General features: G+C 43.2%; 1 protein-coding gene across 5 annotated transcripts in view; it reads right to left on the bottom strand.

The window, feature by feature from the left end:
• Positions 1-5095: 5095 nt before the first annotated feature.
• TEAD4 (TEA domain transcription factor 4) overlaps positions 5096-18831 on the bottom strand; it is a 59681-nt gene continuing 45945 nt past the window's right edge. For 4 of the 5 annotated variants that reach the window (XM_075509662.1, XM_075509679.1, XM_075509697.1 and 1 more), the window contains 3 exons: positions 9718-9858; positions 8050-8241; positions 5096-5335 (listed from right to left, as the gene is read on the bottom strand). In XM_075509662.1, the coding sequence (XP_075365777.1) occupies positions 5222-5335; positions 8050-8241; positions 9718-9858 (447 nt within the window). In that variant the 3' untranslated portion in view covers positions 5096-5221. The remainder of the gene's footprint in view (positions 5336-8049; positions 8242-9717; positions 9859-18831) is intronic. The other variant, XM_075509670.1, reaches the window with a different exon arrangement.

Genomic DNA, 18831 nt, shown 5'->3' with positions numbered 1-18831 from the left:
GCTGCTGAACGCCAGCAGCCGTCTGGACGCCTCCGCTGACTCCGACAATCCTTTCACCCGGACAGCAACAGGCTCCCCTCGCTCTTTGGGGTCCACAGCCCCAGCCCGATAAGCCACTCCAGACGCGATCGACTGGTCGCCTGCCAGCCCATCACTCAGAAACAGGCCGGGGCCCTAAAGTCCCCTGTCCTCATCGTCACTCACAGTATCCGATATTCCCCCCCCCCCCCCCCCCCCGTTAAAGAGACACGCCACAAATACTCAGCGTCCGTTTCTCCCAGTCTGCGCGAAAACCTAGCTTGCAATTCGGCCAGCTCAGGTCCCGTCCAGGGCGTGGTGCGAACGCTGGCTCGGGGGTTCCCACCCCGCGGGCCCGTGTGCCTCTCCGTTTTAGTAAGGGGTCGCATGTCCTTTACCTCTAATTCCTCCATTTCCTCAGAACTGTTCTCATCAGGGTCTCCCCAAATGTCCCCATCCCAATCCTCGGGAGCTGTGCCCGCAATTAACTTTCACATTTGGACAATACTGGGGGGCTTTTTTGCTAGTGCTAGCATGATCTCAATTTTTTATTCTAATAGACCCATCCGCTCTCTTTCTCTTTTCAGTTCTCCTTTTGAACAATCGATTTCTAACTACTTCTTTAAACTGCTCTTTTCTAGTACTCTGGGGTAGTTATAATAAACTTGTGCTTGAGTTAAACAGGCTCTTTTCTAGTACTCCAGGGTAGTTATAATAATCTTGTGCTTGAATTAAACAGGCACCCAGGATGGCACACATGGTCCCTTTACCTTTACCATCTCAATTATTTCCGTGGCATTGTTCTACTTTCTCTGCAACCACTGCTGGGTCAAACCACTTCTCCTTTGCCCAGTGTGTACCTGGGGGAGAAGGGCTACATCTGTGCCTCCGTAATAATTCCCCTAGTGACATTTTCCTGCCGACTATGCCAATTTAATGTCACGGAGGCTCACAAAATCAAATTAGGCAGGTGATAAACAAAATAAAATTTATTTGAACAAAAATTGTTCAGCAGAAAACTAACTAGAAACGAGGCTTACCAAAATAGTTCTACACTCCAACAACATTAGTAAACTACAGGTTCAGGATAATGTACAAAGCAATTAACACTGCACAACTGGCCTTAAAAATGAGGATCCAACCTGCGCACAATCACTCACCTGTGAGATGAGGGCTCTCAACCTCGAGGATTTTCCTTGGGCGGCATCCCAACCCAAGGGGAGAGTACCCGACTGCAGACCCGCTGCTCCGAGGAGGATCGACTCCATGTGCCCTCCAGCGGGGCTCCATTTATACCCCAGTCAAATCTGACCTGTGGTCAATTCTGATTGCCTGAGGGCCTCAACTTCTACTCCTTGCCCAAGGTGTATATGTAAAGGCGTGAAACTAAGGGCATGAAAAGTAAGGATGCAGCAGTCCTAACTCCCCTGGTCTGTTATCAGGGCAGGTGCACCTGCCACAGGGTGGCCAAACACTGGAACAGGCTTCCTAGAGAGGTGGTCAATGCCCCATGCCTGTCAGTGTTTGAGGCATTTGGACAATGCCCTTAATAATATGCTTTATCTTTTGGTCAGCTCTGATGTGGTCAGGCAGTTGGACTAGATGATGGCTGTAGGTCCCTTCCAACTGGAACTATTCTATTTTATTCTATTCTGTTCTAAAATTGTATGAAGTACATTCAGTAGGGCTTTGCAAGTAGCCTATATTCTGGTCTTCTGTTTGAAATCTCTGTTGAAATGGAAATCCTCAGGATTCCTCACATCCTAGGCCAAATAAAGCACACTTTGTAGGGCCTGGCATCACCTCTTCCACAGGTAGTGAAATCTTCATCCTCCAGTGTGTGCCTCCATTTCATTCAGTGGGTAGCACCGTAAGACTTTCATCTGACTCTCACATTCATCTCTCTCACTGAAGTTTGGTATTTGTGCATCTGTCCTTTGACAATTAGGTCCAACATACTGTCCAATTTTGGATCATGTTCTGACAATGTACCTCTGAGGCACTGGTTATCTTTCTGATAATTTACCTTTCATTTGCCATCTTTCTTTTGTTCTTTTAAGGACATTTTAAATTGTATTTCAAATAATTCTTAGTATTTATTCTCCAAGTTCAAGCCTAGTGTTTCAATGGTGTTCAAGTCGCTCAAGTTCTCTATACATACTCAGCTTGCAAAAAATCTCCTTTAGTGCTATCTGCAGATTAATTTACCCTGCTGCTTTCTCCCTCCTCCAGACCAGTGATGATGTTAAAAGAGAACGGGTCTATACTAATCTTTTTCAGTACACACCTTCCCCTCTGTTAACACAGTCATCTGTCATCTTTGTTAAAGGTCTTTTTAGTTGTTTGCTTTTCATCTAACTGCTGACAGCCACACCAATGTGAACTCATGCTTCAGACAAAAATTTTTAGGGGGTCCCATATCAAATTTTACTGTAATAAACTTGTCTAACTCGATTTATAAGTTAAATTTTAATAGTTCATTCTTTACTGTTTCTCAAATATTAATACCTTGTGAGGAACCAACCCACCCAGCTGCAGCACAGAGTCAGAAAAGATTGTATGGAATCCTAAGGTCAATAAACTAAATATCACAAACCTAGAGGCAGCAGTATAGGCTTGAATAAGTTTTACACAGGCTTTGGAAAACAGTTCAGAGAAAGAAACTCCATACTGTCAGCCAGCAATGAGCCAGAGGAATGCTAAAGATTTAAGTCATTGAGGAAACACTGCATGTTTCTCTACACTTAGGAGCTAGCAAAGAACAATTGCTCTCAATGCCAGCTTCAAAATAAAACCATGATGATTCCAAGGCATCAGCAGATTCCTCCTCAGAAGTATTGCATGGAGCAGTTGAAGCTACCATTATATAGCTAAGTTCAGTGTTTACCAGAACTTGTTTAAAGGTGGATAAGAGAAAGCACAGCTAGTGAAGCACTCAAGGAAGCTCATGAACACAATCAAGAAGAGCTAGTGAAAAATTAGGTCGTTGAAACAAGCATCTAAAGCAGTAGATTGCCCAAAGCATCTTGTGGGGAAAAGCTGAGGAGCCTGAGAACTCCTGAGGAGCCTGAGAACTCCTGGGAAGTGAAAGAGCTGAGAGTTGATGGGAAGGATGCTGGTGCTTTCTCTGAGCTTAATGAAGATTTTGGAGGAGATAATTGAGTACAATACCAGACTATGTTTTAAAAAGACTGTGTTCCAGTAAGGGAGTCTTCCTTCCTTTCCTCCCTCCCTCCCTCCCCCCTTCCCCCCACTCCCAATCTAATATACCAAGTAGAAGTGACGCTGATGGTACACTGGAAGGTGGCTGGCTGCGCATTTTTCATGAATTTCAATGAGAGGATGGGGAATATTCAACAATACTTGTGAAAAAGCCCAGTGGAGAGTTAGACCTTCAAGTACTCAAAGGATTAATCTGAGTCCATAAAACATGGGAAGAACATTCTCTAGGAGTGGAAGATTTAAACTTTGAAAGGGGTTGTGCAGGAAACAAAATCATCAATCTGTGAGAAGAATCCTGGAGTACCTTGTAACTGAGTACAACTTACAACTTCAAATACAGAAACAAAACATTTTAAAGGACAGGAAGATGGTTAGGAAGCTGGAGGAGATATGTAAGTCTGCAGGCTGCTACATATGCTGTGGGAAGAGTTGTACAGTATCTTCATGGAATCCACAGAGCCCTTTAACCAGCAGACTGAAAGCTGTAGAAGGGAGTATCAACAAGCTTATGAGTTCTTGAAAGAAGTCAGATTTCCTCTGTGTGTGGCTGAAGCCCTTACCTTCTGGCATTCTAACAAACCCTTGATTTCTGATCGTATCTCAGGTTTCTCAGGTACCCATGAGTACTTTTCTCTATCCCAAAAATGCAAGGATGGAAACGTCTGAAATAAGTGTGAGAGGTCTTTCCTAAGGTGTTGTGATGCATTGTGGAGAGAGGAGATGTAACGCCATATATCCAAATCTGTGCCATGGGACTGTGCCTGGCCACCCAATAAATTGCCTGTTCAGTGGCTGCCAAAGCATCATGCAACCCACCTCTTCCCTCAGAGTAACATGAATGTCTGGATCTTCCCCCACATTACCAGCATTGTGGGGACCAAGATTATTGCCTCAGTGACTCTTGTCTTGACTTGAGTAAACAACCTCAGTTTACAAGTAAAGCAGAGAGACTGTGTTCGATTGCCTTGGAAACATGAAAAGCTAGCCTCTTTTCATTATTCTCTCTCATCCTTTTCCTGCAATCTGCTGGCCAAATGGCATTCTTTGCAATACTTGTGCACCTCATTGTCTGCAACTAACAGGTGGAACAATTTGATCTCAGTAAACAATTATTTTGCTGGTGCACAAGAAAAGAGCAGAGTCTAGCTCCCTGAGCAGTGCTAACTGTGCATGGAGAACAGAAGCAAAAGCAGCAAGAATTATTTTAGTCAGTCAAGTCAGCAGACCTGATACATGGAGGAAATCTGCTGGGCAAGACAACATGATTTAACACACCCAATTTTCTAAGCATAACTTCATTTAAAAGGCAAAAGAAAGGTTGGTCTCTCACTATCATGCATGGAAGAGAGGGAAACAGTATCCAGCCTCTAACAGGAAGAAGGCTGAAGGAACCTGTGACTGCACACCTGCTTAGGTGGACAGCTAGACAGGCAGATATGTAGGTTATATGTGCAATCTCTATACACATGCATGTGCCCACACATGTCTAACTGACATCTATATAAATGTATGGTAAGCATGTCTGTGCATGGGTTGACCTACAAATGAATGTATAAGATTGCACACACTCAGACCAGATGTAGCATGAACATTTTCAACCTGTTCATATGCGGTCAAACTTATGGAAGCTGCTGCCATTGCCCTACCTGTATGCTCAGGTACATACCACTCCTTTTATGTGTATGATCACACCCTGTGTGTGCTCTGTGGGAAATACGTTCCAGAGGATGCTGTTTGTGGTGAAACCCTTAAGCAGTTATTTGCCTGTTTCTTTGACTCCAATTCTTGTCCTTATTTGCGCAAACCTGGAGATACAAACTTATTTGACCCTGTCAATCACAAAACAGCTCAGAGGTGCTTTTCTGAAAATACACAATATCTGCAGTTTATTTTTCAGTTTGGTATGAGGGGGCAGGGGTTGTTCAAGCACGGACTTTTTTCTTTGACATGCATCCCATGGACGACTCAGGGCAGAGAGTCTCTAGTCCTTCACCAGCCGGTAGATGTGATGCTGGGCACCGTGGTCACTAGTTGACACCTCAAAAACATATGCTATGCACAGCAAGGTCTCCTGTGTGTCCCTGTTTGTCACAACCTAGACAGAAAAGGAGAAGAAGCTGAGATGGCAACTGCTGTTTCTCTGCTTACGTTATTCCAACACATTTAACATAGAGCAAAAAGTCAGTAATAGGCAAAGAACAGAGAAACACAGGAATGTTTGTTTTGGTGGCCGAGAAATACACAGCTCGGCCACCACAACCCTCAGTCTATGTGCCCACACACCCAAGCAAAGCACTTTTGCAGCATCAGGACTACAATGCAGAGAAGAGGCAGGGAGGTGAGCAGAGTCCACTGTGGAGAAAAGAAAGCTGTGACCAACCAGTGACCACATAAGTGGAAGGAGGTCCACTGGGTCCTCTACTCCCCACCCCCTGGTGTTGCAGATTTCAGCAGAGAGAAGGTGTTTCACAGAAAATCTTTTTGCTCTGTTTGTTGGGTATAGAGAGGCCACCTCCTGTGGCACATCCACTGCTGTTCATCTATGTGTTGATATATCACAGCCATGAACAGTTCTTTCCCTCCATCTGCTCCTGCTTGTCAATGGCAGACACAGACCATGAGGATTATAGAGTAGAACTCATTTTACAGCAGACTTATAGGTTTGACTCCATTACGCCTCCCATTCTATACACTGTAGATGTCAGGAGAAGGATGGCTGTTACACTCCTGCATTCTTACAGAAGCTCCTTTTTCTTCCATTTCTTTTTCTATGGTCCCTCAGGAACCTTAGCTTCTTCGTGTTGTGACTCACTATCAGCAGCATGGTGATGGAACAGTGTTGTCCTAGTTTCAGAAGCATGCACTACCTGCAGTACATGGCAGGGACAAGTGAAATGTTGCACCCAGAGCTCCTAACTCAGCTTCCCTCTCTCTGTCGCTGCACAGCTTTGTACATTCTTGTCATCTGAGTTTGTGCCATAGCTAAAGCTTGGAGTTCTCTCCTGCTGGAGGAGATACATTTTTATCAGCAGTAGCACCAACTCAACTGCAGAAGAAAAACATACCAGCTGGAGGCTTGAACTGCATCAAAGCCCAACCGTTCTTGTGAAAACAGAAAGAAAATAGCTGTTTTCAAACATGCTTATTAATTTTTGCTGCCTGATTTTGGTCTATTCTGTTTTCTGTTCTGACTTCATGATTGGGTTTGCAGCTGGACTAAACCTTCTCCTTTCTTCTGCAAGCCGTTGTGAGTTGTACACATCCAGGTGTGGTAAGGCACCAGAGCCTTTTCTGAAAATTGGGCTCTGAAATCCTGGGAGAGACAGATCCAGAGCAATGTGCAAAGCAAGATAAATCATGCTTGTGATATTAGGGGTATCTGAGCTCATGAAAGAGTCTAGAAAAAATATGATTAGACTTGCCTCAGAAGTTGGTAGTGGGGACTGGGGATTAGCAGCATGCCTTGCATTAAGCATGACCATTTTTCAGCTCCCCAGTGGGGAGTGGGGGGTGGAAAATGCTCAGCCTGCTGCTCAGGGAGCAGGACTGCAAGGCAATATATAAAAGGCTGTGCCAGCACCCACATGAGATGCCTTTCTGTGACAGGAGGTAAGGGAAGGACACTCAAAACGTAAAGCCCCAGAGGAAGTATAACTATATGACAACTTTGTTCATAAAATTTATAGCAAGCGCTGGCCTGACTGAGGAATGAAACATGCAGAAAGCAGTTACAGTGTTCCTCAGTATGGATTACAGCACACAGGCCTTCCATCTGTCTGTCCCTGCCCCCTTCATGCTTTTGCTCATCTAAAAAAACTCTTAGCATTTATACTCCTCTTTTCTTCCAGATGCTAAAGATTTTAGTACAAACATGAAAGAGTAAAGCCTCCTAAAGCCCTGTGAGGTATATTATTAACCTTGTGTGAGATTAATAATATGAGGACATTATTAAACTTGTTTTATAGCTGAGGTACTTGAGCCACAGAGCAGCGAAATGAGTTGCCTGAAGTCCCACAAGATCTCCAGAGTATGGAATTAAGACCACTTGATTTCCATTCTTTCGTACAGCCTCTAGCATCTCTTCTACTTACCCAACCTTAGGTTCTCTGGTGAAGATCTGTGGCATGTCTTGTAGGGGCAAGCACAGATCTCAGTCCATTAGGAAAATCCACCTTTTAAGCTGTCTTTGCCCTCTTCCCAAATTTAGGCTGCATCTGAGCCTGGAAAGGCTCCTAGTATAACAAAGACACTAATGCAAATCTAGTTGCTGTAGCCTTGTAGTACTGCCCTACCTAGAGGTTGCAGTGATTCATGAAGGTGTCACAGAGCTTCCCCAACATGCCCCTTCCTTTACGTGCCTCCATATTCTTTCCAGGTTCAGGATGGTCCTGAGGAAACAACTTCCCCCCCCCCCCCCCCCCCCCCCCCCACCTGGTCAGTGAAGAACTCTTCCCATGACAAAATTATATAGGGCTCTTGGTTTTTTTTATCTTGCAAAACAGGCCAGGGCACAGAAAGGACCTCAATGTTCATCCAATAGTGGAATGAGCATTTTCTTCACTGACTTTTGCTTCTTTCTCTTTCCTTTATCTCTCTGTCTCATGAGTTCTCCCTTTGTCTTTCTTTTTTTCTCTCTCTTACTCAGGTGTCTCAAATTCTTCTGCTGCTTCTCTGCATGAGTTACTATATCTAGAGCTCCATAAATGGCCTTGAGGTGCAATACATGTGAGAGATACTAAGTTCAATTAGATGCTGAGCTGTAAAAGGAAATCTGCTTTGACTCACAACAGTGAACTGCATGGGGCTTACATGTTTCCAAGCTCCAACGAAAACAGTGGAAAGTCCCACCTGTAAGATAGTAAAGTTCTCCAGCACACTGTTCATCATATACTTCTCAGGAAGGTGCTTGAGTTTATGAATGAAATTTATCATGTATTCGCAGAGAGGGGAACGGTGAATGCGATAGGAATAGTGTCCATTTTCATAGCGTGCATACTCTGTCTGCAATGTAAAACACAAAAGGGGCATATGGGGCTAATGTTATCACATTAGTAGCATTAATCACATAAATGGACTTAGAACAGAAAAATTACAATGGCATTTTCAAGTCATTTTACTAACAGTAGTGAGCTGAGTAATCATTCCTCTACAGTACTTCACACCAAGGTCAGTCTCCTTGAGCCCTCTAACTTCTTTGGATTGATTTCTTTTTTCTTTAGAACAGTGGGTTCCAGTTTATGAGCAGCAAACTGCCAAGGAGCTGTGAAAGGTAACTAAAAGGAGCAGACCAATTGTCAGCTATACTATGGTCTGCATCTCTACTGGAAAAATATTAGATGTGGATAAACTGAAAAAGTTAAAAACTACTGCTTTAGCAAGACCAGGAAGCTCCTAGTAATGATGGTAATCATATGCTCAGGATGCTTCACAGCTGGAAAGGACTAAAGCCGCCTGGTACCTGTGAGAGAGAACATAGTATCTCTGCTCCCCGTTAGGAGAGGGTCTGGCTGATGTTACACAGAGGGATTTTTTTGTTCACATTCACATCATAGCTCCTGTATATTTCATCTTCCTTTGAGCGGAAGCTGAGGTTGGATTCTATCATTTCACAGCAGACCCTTAAATGCCCATTACCTCCTTTCACCCCAAGAGCTTGGTTTCCTTTCCTGTGCACCATGACACCTTTCTTTGGTCTATCTATCCCATCATGCAAATACATAACCAGTCTTCAGGCATGTCTATCATATAACTGGAGACAGGTCTTGGGGAAGGATAATAGCTCAGACTGACTGCTGACATGAGAACACCTGGTGTTCTGCACACAGCCGCTCCTCCTGCATCTAAAGGCTCCTTGAGAAGGAGAGCAGCAGGAAGCAGGTCAGAGCAGCTCTCTTAGCAGCTGAACGTGGCATCAGAAATAATTTCTTTAATGCCAGATATATGCATAATTACGCAGCTCCACTGTTGCTCAAACTGTAAGTGTACAAACAACTACGATAAGCCTCATAAAATCATAAGACTATAGTCTGTAAATTATTACAGTCTATTAATTAATGGCTATAGTCTAAAAATGATCTGTTTAAAAACACTGATGAGAGTGAGGTGTTGCCTATTTGTTTTCACCTTTCTGGACTACAAAACAAGGGTCCAGGTTTCCTAGCTTTTCTTTGCTCCCCAAAAAACCCCAGAGAATCACCAGAGCTGAGACTCCTACATATTCACATGTCTTCAGAAACTGAGATTTAAGGAAAAAATAGCAAACACTACCAGACCTTCAATGAAGTCCTGAGACAAGGCCATGTTGCAGGCTGGATCAATCTTACACCTGCATGTCTCAGAAATAATAATCTGTGGCATTTATCTCCCTGACAACAAGCATGGGATATATTTTGCCTTGAGATATATGCAGGGTGCAAAGACTTGAAGTGACAAAACAGCAGCCATATAGAACCTTGCACCCAGGTGTCTGCTCCCTACCTCCACTTTCTCCACCACCTGCTTTCCAAAGGAACACACTTTGGTGGAACAGGTAATGACCATGTTTTCTGGGCTCTCATATTGGCTGGAAACGCCATAGAAAGATCTGGATTCATCTTCAATATTGGTGTTCAAATCAGCCTGCCAAAAAAAAAAAGCAAGAGAAACAGATACTTATCAATAGATGGTTGTGGTGTTTTTTCACCATTACCTAAAGGGGTCTTGCATAGCCAAGATTGTAAAGTATTGGAGTGTCCAAAGCTTCTTAAGCAGATCAATGTGCCTCAAGCAAGCAGGGGAAATCTGAAGAGTATGCACTAAAATCCAGTTCCTGCTTCAGAAAATGGTGGTGGGGACTTGCATACACATTGGGGAAATCTGGTGGAATATCCTCTTAACAACGTATTAAAAACATATGACACAGCCCCTTGCCTTAGCTGATATTTACCATAACTGAACAGTGCCAGGACAGCATGGAGGTACTCACAAAGCATGTGGAGAGCAGAGAGGAGGGCACTGTAGAGACAGAGCAATACAACAGACAGGCTAGACTGGCCTGCCTCACTAAGGAGGAAAAATAAGGGTACAGCAACTGTAATAAAGCTTTTCCACCCTGGATATGCAGGTAAGGGGAAAGAGACAGAGCAGAGAGAAGGAACGTGTGAGTATACACACACACATTAGGCTCAGGTACTATGGTATGAAGAATGTAAGTAGACAGGATGTAACATAAGGAATGTAGGTTGCTGATGGATCCAGCCCAGTTCCACCTGAATATGACCCCATCTCCATTAGCAGCCACAGTTTTCAAATGTGGGTGCCTAAGGTTGGCCAACTGAAGCCTCATGTTGGGACCCAACTCCTAAAAATCCTGGTTGTCTGAAGCTTCCACCAGGGGTCATTCAAACCACACTTACGAAAAGAAGAGGAGGTTCCCTTAAGCTCTGAAAACACAAAGGGTGTGTGGGAATGCCTAGCTCGGCTTCCTCCCTTTCAAAACTAAAAGGTTAGAGCTTCTCTGTACTCCACAAGCCCAGGTGCTAGCTTACATCAGCAGAAAAGCAATGAGCAGTTCCCATAGGCTACTTCAGACTATTCTGTTCTTCCTGTTGATCTGAGGGAAACAGGAAACTGAAGAAAGTGTATTCCTGCTACAGTGGATACAGTGTGAATAGGACTGCATTAGATGCCATTCTAGCATGGTTTTCTTAGCCGATGTCAGTGAACGTTTTTTATTCGAGATCTAGAGCAGAGCTTAGGACAAGCAATGCTAGCCTTGGAACTGGACCACCTCAGTAATGAATCCCCCCTTTTCTTTGCCATACAAAATACCTGTCTCTTCTCTGCCATGAGATAATACTGTTAGCTTATTTCTCTTAAGTAGCAATTTCATAAGAGGTTTAAGTCAATCTAGAAAGTGCCAGTCCAGCCTTCTCCCCAGCTGTAGCCACACAAGCTTGCTGCTGCCTCTGTGCCACCATTAGCAATTGTACGACTCTGTAGTTAGCCAGATGAGAGAGCTGATCCCAGCCAAAACAAATGTTGTTGTGGTTTTGTTGGGTTAGTTTTCAGTCAGACAAGAAAGGTCACTTGGACCCCCACAAAGCTGCAGGGGCTGGAAGAGGTGAGAACACACACACAAAAGTTGAGGGCACAAAGACTGCCTGTTTTGATAGCAATTCATACTCAGGTTGGCTTGAGCCTCTTGGGAAACTGCACCTGAAAGTTGTAGTTTGATAACACCAGGCTGGTCCTGACACCAAGGGAGAGCAGTCTCACTGTCCCAGAGCAGTTTGTGCCTCCCTGTTCCTCCTGTACTGACACAGATGTTTCTGTAGCTGTATTATAAGACTCACTGAGGAACTGCTCAGCTAGTTCTTAGTGGGAACAGTTCCCTGGTCTGATTCAGAAGCACTTGTGTGTGTTCAGACAAAGAACGTGTGTTGGGAGCAATAGGGAAAGCAGAAGGCAGGACTGCTTCTTCCAGTGAATGCTGGGTTTGAGTAACTACAGCAGTAACTAGTAACCTGCTAGAAGCCACGCTTTGTTGTCATTCCTTTCAAGTTAAAAGTTTTGTCCCTAGGCAGTCGGGCTGGGCCATCTCTGTACCACAACACTCACCAGCAGCTCCCATGACACAGAGTTATTGTCACAGAAGAATTAATCCTTTTGCCAATAGTGATGCCAAAAGCACTAGCAGGAAAAGCAGCCATGTAATAACGTGCAGTATTTCCATTCAATCCAATTCCCATGGCTGATAAGTTGCCACTTCAGGTGTGTGAAGGAGGAGGTGGCAAAGGAAAGGAAATAAAATAAACCGTATCTCCATTTATTTCAGAAAATCCAGTTCCATTTTCCACTTAGCATAACACTGGGGCATTGCTGCCACTGTGCTATTGCGCACACATATTTCCACCTAGAGGAAAACTACCATCTGCATTAGATAAATGATGCCACAGAAGAGCCAAGCAAGCAAACCAATAAAATCCTATTACCATGTTTGTTTTTTTTTTTAACGTACAAACTCAGAAGCAAGTGAAAGACAGATTTAGGATAGGTTTTTCATGAAGTACAGTGCGCAATGCATCTCCTGGGGTATCTCCTAGACTAGTAGTTGTAGCATTCAGATAATTCTAGTGGGACAAAGATTCAGTCCAGGCAAGGTGACAGAATGCTCCAATGTTCGCATTAACGCTGGCAGCATTAGGGATGGACATACAGCTTTCACTCTGCTTACTCTGCTCTTAACGGAGAGCATAACATCACAGTATTTAAATACATGATCACAAATCACTCTTCAAAATGACTGTGTTGTTTCCTACAGTTTCTACAAAAATCCTTAACAGTTGTACCATCTTCACCACAGATTATGGATGAAAGAAAGTCCATTTGTCAGAACGGCTGGCCACCTTCTTTATGACTCCCCCTTTTAAGTAGAATCCCTCCCTCTGAAGTAGTGACAGATCTTCAACCCTCGTGAATACATTTGGCCCTACATGCGTAATACATTCATACCAGTTCACACCAGCTGTGCACTCATCCCTTTATGTTTTCCTAAATTTGTCATCTCTTGCATACTATATATTCAAGAGCATCCTCTGATTTTTCAGGAGTTAGTCATACAAAGCTGGCAATTATACTATTCTCATGTTTGCTTCTCCTCAGAAGACAGCTTCACAAAACAATTTATCCAGCCGGATAGGTTCCTGACTTCTTTTGACAACTTATCCCTTTTTGCCCCCAGAGTTTTCTGTCTCCTCACTGAGCTGAAAACAGATTTAGGCACACGTGTTAAAATACATCAGTAAAACAATTTGGATTTAAAACTTTTTAAAAAATAATTTTACATCATTCACATTTGCACCGCTGAGGTAGTGATAACTTTTGCACAAGACTTGGAAACAACAGCTGGAGGAAGATTGGAAGCTTTTACATTGTCATGACCACCTAAATAACTGTAATGCAGTGTTATGCTGGGATGGTTTGTCTACATTGGAGTAGCCTATGTGGGCAAATCCATGCTAGCTTTAACCTGGTAGCACAGCTATTAATAGGAACAAGGCACAGGCATTACAGACTTAATCATAATTCAGGTTGCCAAGTGAATTATCATGGTCATGCTGAAGTCCTTGCTATCAAATTTTCCCCACTATAGTTATGCAGCTACTTTGCACCACAAATGTACATGTATTAGAGAGTAGCAATGCTACTCTATTCTGGTTTAGGTTTTTATTGAGTTACTGTAATACTCATTTACATGTCAATGCAACTAACTGTATTGTTTATTTGACCCCATACTCCAGCTGTCTGAATAAAGATTAATTCCTTCCCTTCTCCAAAGAGGAACTAGACTAGGAGTCCTTCACAATATTGTTCAGCTATTTCCCTTGGGGGTGATAAACACAATGTATGGACCCAAATCCGCTTTTCGAAAGAAATTGTCCCACTGAGTCAAAAGTACAAACAGTCAAGGCTACAGAAGCTTGGTCGGACCATTGCTACATAAATATGGTGGAGGCCCTCACTGCAGAACCAGACAAACATTTTCAGGGTCTCACTAGTAAATTTAAGGTTACATTCCCCTAAACTCTTAATGGCAAATTAAGAAGTAAGTGCAGTCAATATGAGGTAAAGCAGAAAGGTGCTAGTTCCACTTCATGAGAAAAGCTTCACTAGCCCTAAGAAGCCACTCTAGGTGCCTCCACAATTTGGCCAGTCTCCCATCAAAAGACCAGAGTGTAGAATTTCACAGCTAGTTAACATCTAATTAATCAACATCAAACTATTTGGCAGTAGGCAAAATTATGGTAATACTGTTTGAATTAAGCAGTCATTGCCGTTCATTAACATAATGTACAATCAGGTTCCTGGAAGCTCTGTTGCAGTGAATGGTTGCAATGGGGTCGTGTTGGAACTCCCTGACGTTTACACTGCACCTTTTATTCTAAAGCACATCCCATATTATGGGCTAGGGCTGTCAGGCATGTCTTAGGGTGGTCAATCAACAAGAGCTGTGCACCCACCTCTGAAAATCTCAGCTCATAAACATGGCATTTCAGCAGCTCCGGGGAATGACAGTAGCAGCTAGCTGAGGGCTCCAGTTCATGTTTGCAGAATGGAGCTGCAGCAGCTCAGACAGATACTGCAGGCCTTACAGTTAGTTACAGCTTATTTACTTACTTACAGCTGCTGGTTCCCACCCTCTTGTGGAAGTTACTGCCCCTGTACCAGAGATTATTTAGCACACGCATATCTGCTCTTAAATTATTTGCAACCTGGTTTATTCATGTAAGCTGAAAATGGCAATCATGTACATGAATACAAGGCCAAAGAACCACTCGGGAGCGGAACTCAAATCTGTTAGCTTTCCCAGCTATGGAGATGATTACCTGAAGGGAGACAAGGCACAAAATTGAGGAAAAACACTGTTATCTGCCATAGCCAAATTAACTTCTAAACATCAACTGGACACTGAGGTGAATCACTAATGGATGCAGTTAAACTTCGCAGGATTGCACGAGGACAAAATCATACTGCACATCATGGGGTCTCTAATGGCCAAAAGAGCTACTGCTTTTAACTTAACATCTAAAAATGCTATGGTCTCCATGCCTAGATTCCTATGAGCTCCTCACAACAATTAGGTCATCAGGACTAGAAACACATTGCTGCTTTGGGGAAAGGACTCTTCCTTTCTCTTCACTTTGAGAGTTTCTTCCTCTAAAGAAAACCTTGTGTCGAAGCACACCCAGTCCTGGGGTGAGCACCCAAGGTGAGCAGAGAAAGGTCTGCTTTACTCTGTCCAGTACATTCCATCCCTCAAAGATGCAAGGGAATAATAGTGACTATGACTTAAAGGAAATTCATCTTCCCAGCACTTCATCAAGTAGGAAGGCTAATCTTCACTTTATAGTCTGTGAATGCATGGACTTGTTGAATACATAACTGAAGGTGATTCAGACCTGGAGACTAGAACTTAGGTGCCTCAGCTCCTCACTGGCAAATGCACTAGTATATCCAACAACAAGTGAGATAACGCTTGAATACATTCCTTACCCCAGCCTAGGCAGCCAAAGGGGACATAGTCAGGATTTAGGAAAGTCCGTAGCCAATGGGCTGAGTTGCCTTGCCCCCCAGGCTTCTACTAGCTACTGCTAGCAACAGGGTGGGACTGCAGCTGGGGCAGCAGCAGCATTCAGCTGGTTGGGTGATGTCTAGCACTCAAACAGCTGTTCTCCGTCTCTTCAAGGGCAAAGTAGAAGATGAAATAGATGAAGCATATTACAAGCTAAATCTGAGTCATGAGCCACCAGCTGGACCATACTACTTTACCTGACAAAGTCAGGGTTCCAGCTTTCTGTCCAAGAAGTTCTAGATGCAAAAAGCTGTGCACATTCTAGCATAACAGCAATCTGTGTCTGGGATGCATTCAACTTACTGTGCAAGCTTAGCACAGATGACGTACTTGTCCATAGCTTGCATGGTGACTTCCAAACATACTGAAACTACAATCAGTGAGGTATCTGTGATCTAGCACATCTCTGAGATCTACATATTGCATGCAAGAGAGCTGACCGGCTTGTTTTGGGGGAAACATCTGAGATTTCCTCCTTTCCAGAGAAGTAAGCATAATTTTTAAATACCTACAAGACAAGATTTCTAGATGGAAGATAAGGGATTTGTTCAGGAAAGGGCATAGTAACCCTCAACAAGCTAGTATTACTTCGTTTGTTTGTTTGGTTGGTTTTTTAATCATATTGGTGGTCTGAGTCTCCTAGCAGCTCTGCTGAAAACAGCTCTGATAAGCTTGAGTGCATCACTCAACTTCTGCAACCCCAAGAAAGAAACACAGAAAAGTTGGCATTGTGCACTGTCCTAACCATATACTAAGCCAAGATTTTTGCCTGATCTTTGGTGGGATTGAGTTTCACAACTGATTACCAAGAAGGGCCTCATTCCCACTAGGATGAGGCTGTGAACCAAAATTTCTCTGAAACTCTTCACATAAGGAAATGTGACCTCTGAGAATCAGTCTTCAGCTTATCTGAGGCTTTGAAAAGCAATGATTGGACAAGAGTCCAAATGGCATTACATAGCTTGCCAATATCTTGCACACAGGTCCCACATGGTCAATGGAAAAGCATATGCTGAACAATTCTTTAAGAACAGTACAAAACTGGTGCCACTGCAGCTTCAGCCTCCAAGAAAGGGGAAAGGGGAGAGTTTCTGAGCTAGCCAAAGATAGCAGAAGGCCTTGCCAACAGTACGGGTAGCTGCGACTTAGCTAGCCCCCGAGGATTGTGTTATTTTGACACCCAGCAGACAGATTCCCTCAGCAATTCAATTTTTCAATCTGCTTTTTGCTGCCAACAGTCTCTATACTGTTGAACACTGTGGGGAATAACTTTGGTGAAAGAAGTGCCATTGACAAGAGTCCCCTTACATAAGGTAGCAACTGGTAGGAGGTGGTGCTGGTGACTGCAGATGAAATTAATGGGCTGTCAAATCCATTCTCAGAAAAAATGTGCAAAGATCATAAAAACCTCTGTTGCTAGCTGCTGTCTTGTTTGCTGCCGCAGAAGAAGTGCCAAGGACACAATGGACATGGAGACCAAATTACCATCTCCTTGCTCTCCAGGCAGTTTCTGCCAGGTCAGGATTGAAGGCATACAGTGGGCAGGGCAGGGTGCCGAGGGGAATTTGGACTGCTGCTGTTTTGACTGGATTTGCTTGGTACAGGAGAAAAGCCACGTACAGGACAGCAGTCTCCACCCCACCCTTTCAGCCCCTTCCACAAAAGTATAATTTATTTACTGGAAAGAAAACACTCAGTGATTTGACTGGTCCAGCTTGCCTATCACCGAGGAGAAAAGAAATAACTACATATATTCATCATTGGCAGGAAAGGTCTCCCAAGCAATTCCCCTGACCCACCCCTCTGCAGATGGCTTCTCTGGACAAAGTACTGCCTGTCCTGCATTCCTGGTTTGTCATTTTCCTTCTGTCTTCCACCCAGAGTCTCACAACTTCTGAAAGCTTTAAGGTGCAAGTGCACCACTCTACTAATGTGCAAAGCCCTGAAAACGCCTCTTCCCAAAACTATTAATAACGATGCATATAGGAGGAGTTCATGGGGAGAACCAAGTAACAGGTGGTAGAGATAATATTACACTGGAAAAGAGCAGAGCTGCCACTGCCCATGTGTTGAGAGGCTAATGTCTCACATTCATTGTCGTGTGCTAGAACACACTTGGAGCACAGAGAAATGTCACACAGATGTCATACACAACCTGCCAATCCAAGCCCAAGAGTTAGTTCATTGTACCAAACTCCCAATGCCAAAATCAAGGAAGAATTGCAAACACCGCTTATGTTTCAAACTAATCAACTTCTAACTCTTAGCTATTGTATAAATAATTTAAAGCACCATTGAACAAACATGAACATCTCTTTCTCAGTCACACTAGATCCTAAGTGCTATCAGTGATGTCAAGAAACCCCGACCCTGTTTTTTAGTTAGGCTTCTGGTAAACAACAGATCATCTGGTATATTCAATGCTTAGTGCAGTAATGGCAGGTTCCTGCCTCAGGTTCTTCAAGCCTAAAACTACATAAATACCAAACCAACTTATTCAATGCCTTGATTTTTTTAAGTCTTTGTCACGTGCAACCACCACTTCAATTCAAAACCTTTGAAAAATCATTCATATCTTCATGTCTCAAAACACCCCTTCAAGTATTTAACTCTACTCACCAAGTTTAAGGTTATCAGTAATTTGCTTTTGGATAATACTTTTATGCTAAAATGATTTTATGCTATAAATTCAGCAGTGTAGTAATTGCTTTATCCAACACATATTTGGACATCAACAGTATATTTGTATAGCTGTCCAGAGCAATCAGGCAGCAAAATGAAAAAGCACCCTAGCATGTACTGTTACAGAGGTATAAAAATGCAGAGGGGTATAAAAATCTCAGCTGAAATCTAGTTTTCTTCTGTTAAACTGTTTTTTTAGATCACATTGCGTTATCTGTGAAAAGTGTTTATTGTTGGGGGGCGTTGCACTATACACATCTGTTGCAATACACCGAACTCAGGAAGTCCCATGACACGTGTAGCACGGTGCATTACAGGCATGGCTCACATGCTTTGTTTAAGTATAAGACTGCATTACCACAATATTTCAGGCATCTTGAATACAAAGTCTTGCAACAAAAAGGTTTGGAGTTTTCCTCAAAAAAATCCAAATTTTATGGAGCAAAAGTTTTTTGGAATTGCTTTAGTTATATTGCTTTAGAGATCCTAGCTGAAATCTTACAACAGGGTTAATGTAAGTACTCCTGTGAAACACAGCGCAATTCATAAAAGTGCCCCAGTCCTTTCTCATCCAGAATATGGCATCAGGAATGGTGTTTTCATCCCCTACTACTGTCTACACTGAGAAACAAATACAACACTGAATGATTTACTTCTTAAAAGCCTTAGCAGCTTCCATTCAATCAATGACTTGTAAACTTAGCTTATTTGTAAGTGACAGCCTGTAGTGTTTCCACCAATAAAACCTGATGTTAACTCCAGATGGGATTCAACAATGCAAGGGTACCAAAAAAAGA

The sequence above is a fragment of the Mycteria americana genome, chromosome 1 (genome assembly GCF_035582795.1).
Source record: "Mycteria americana isolate JAX WOST 10 ecotype Jacksonville Zoo and Gardens chromosome 1, USCA_MyAme_1.0, whole genome shotgun sequence".
Taxonomy (NCBI): domain Eukaryota; kingdom Metazoa; phylum Chordata; class Aves; order Ciconiiformes; family Ciconiidae; genus Mycteria; species Mycteria americana.
The sequence above is the reverse complement of the archived record's forward strand: the minus strand, read 5'-3'. Positions and strand labels throughout refer to the sequence as shown.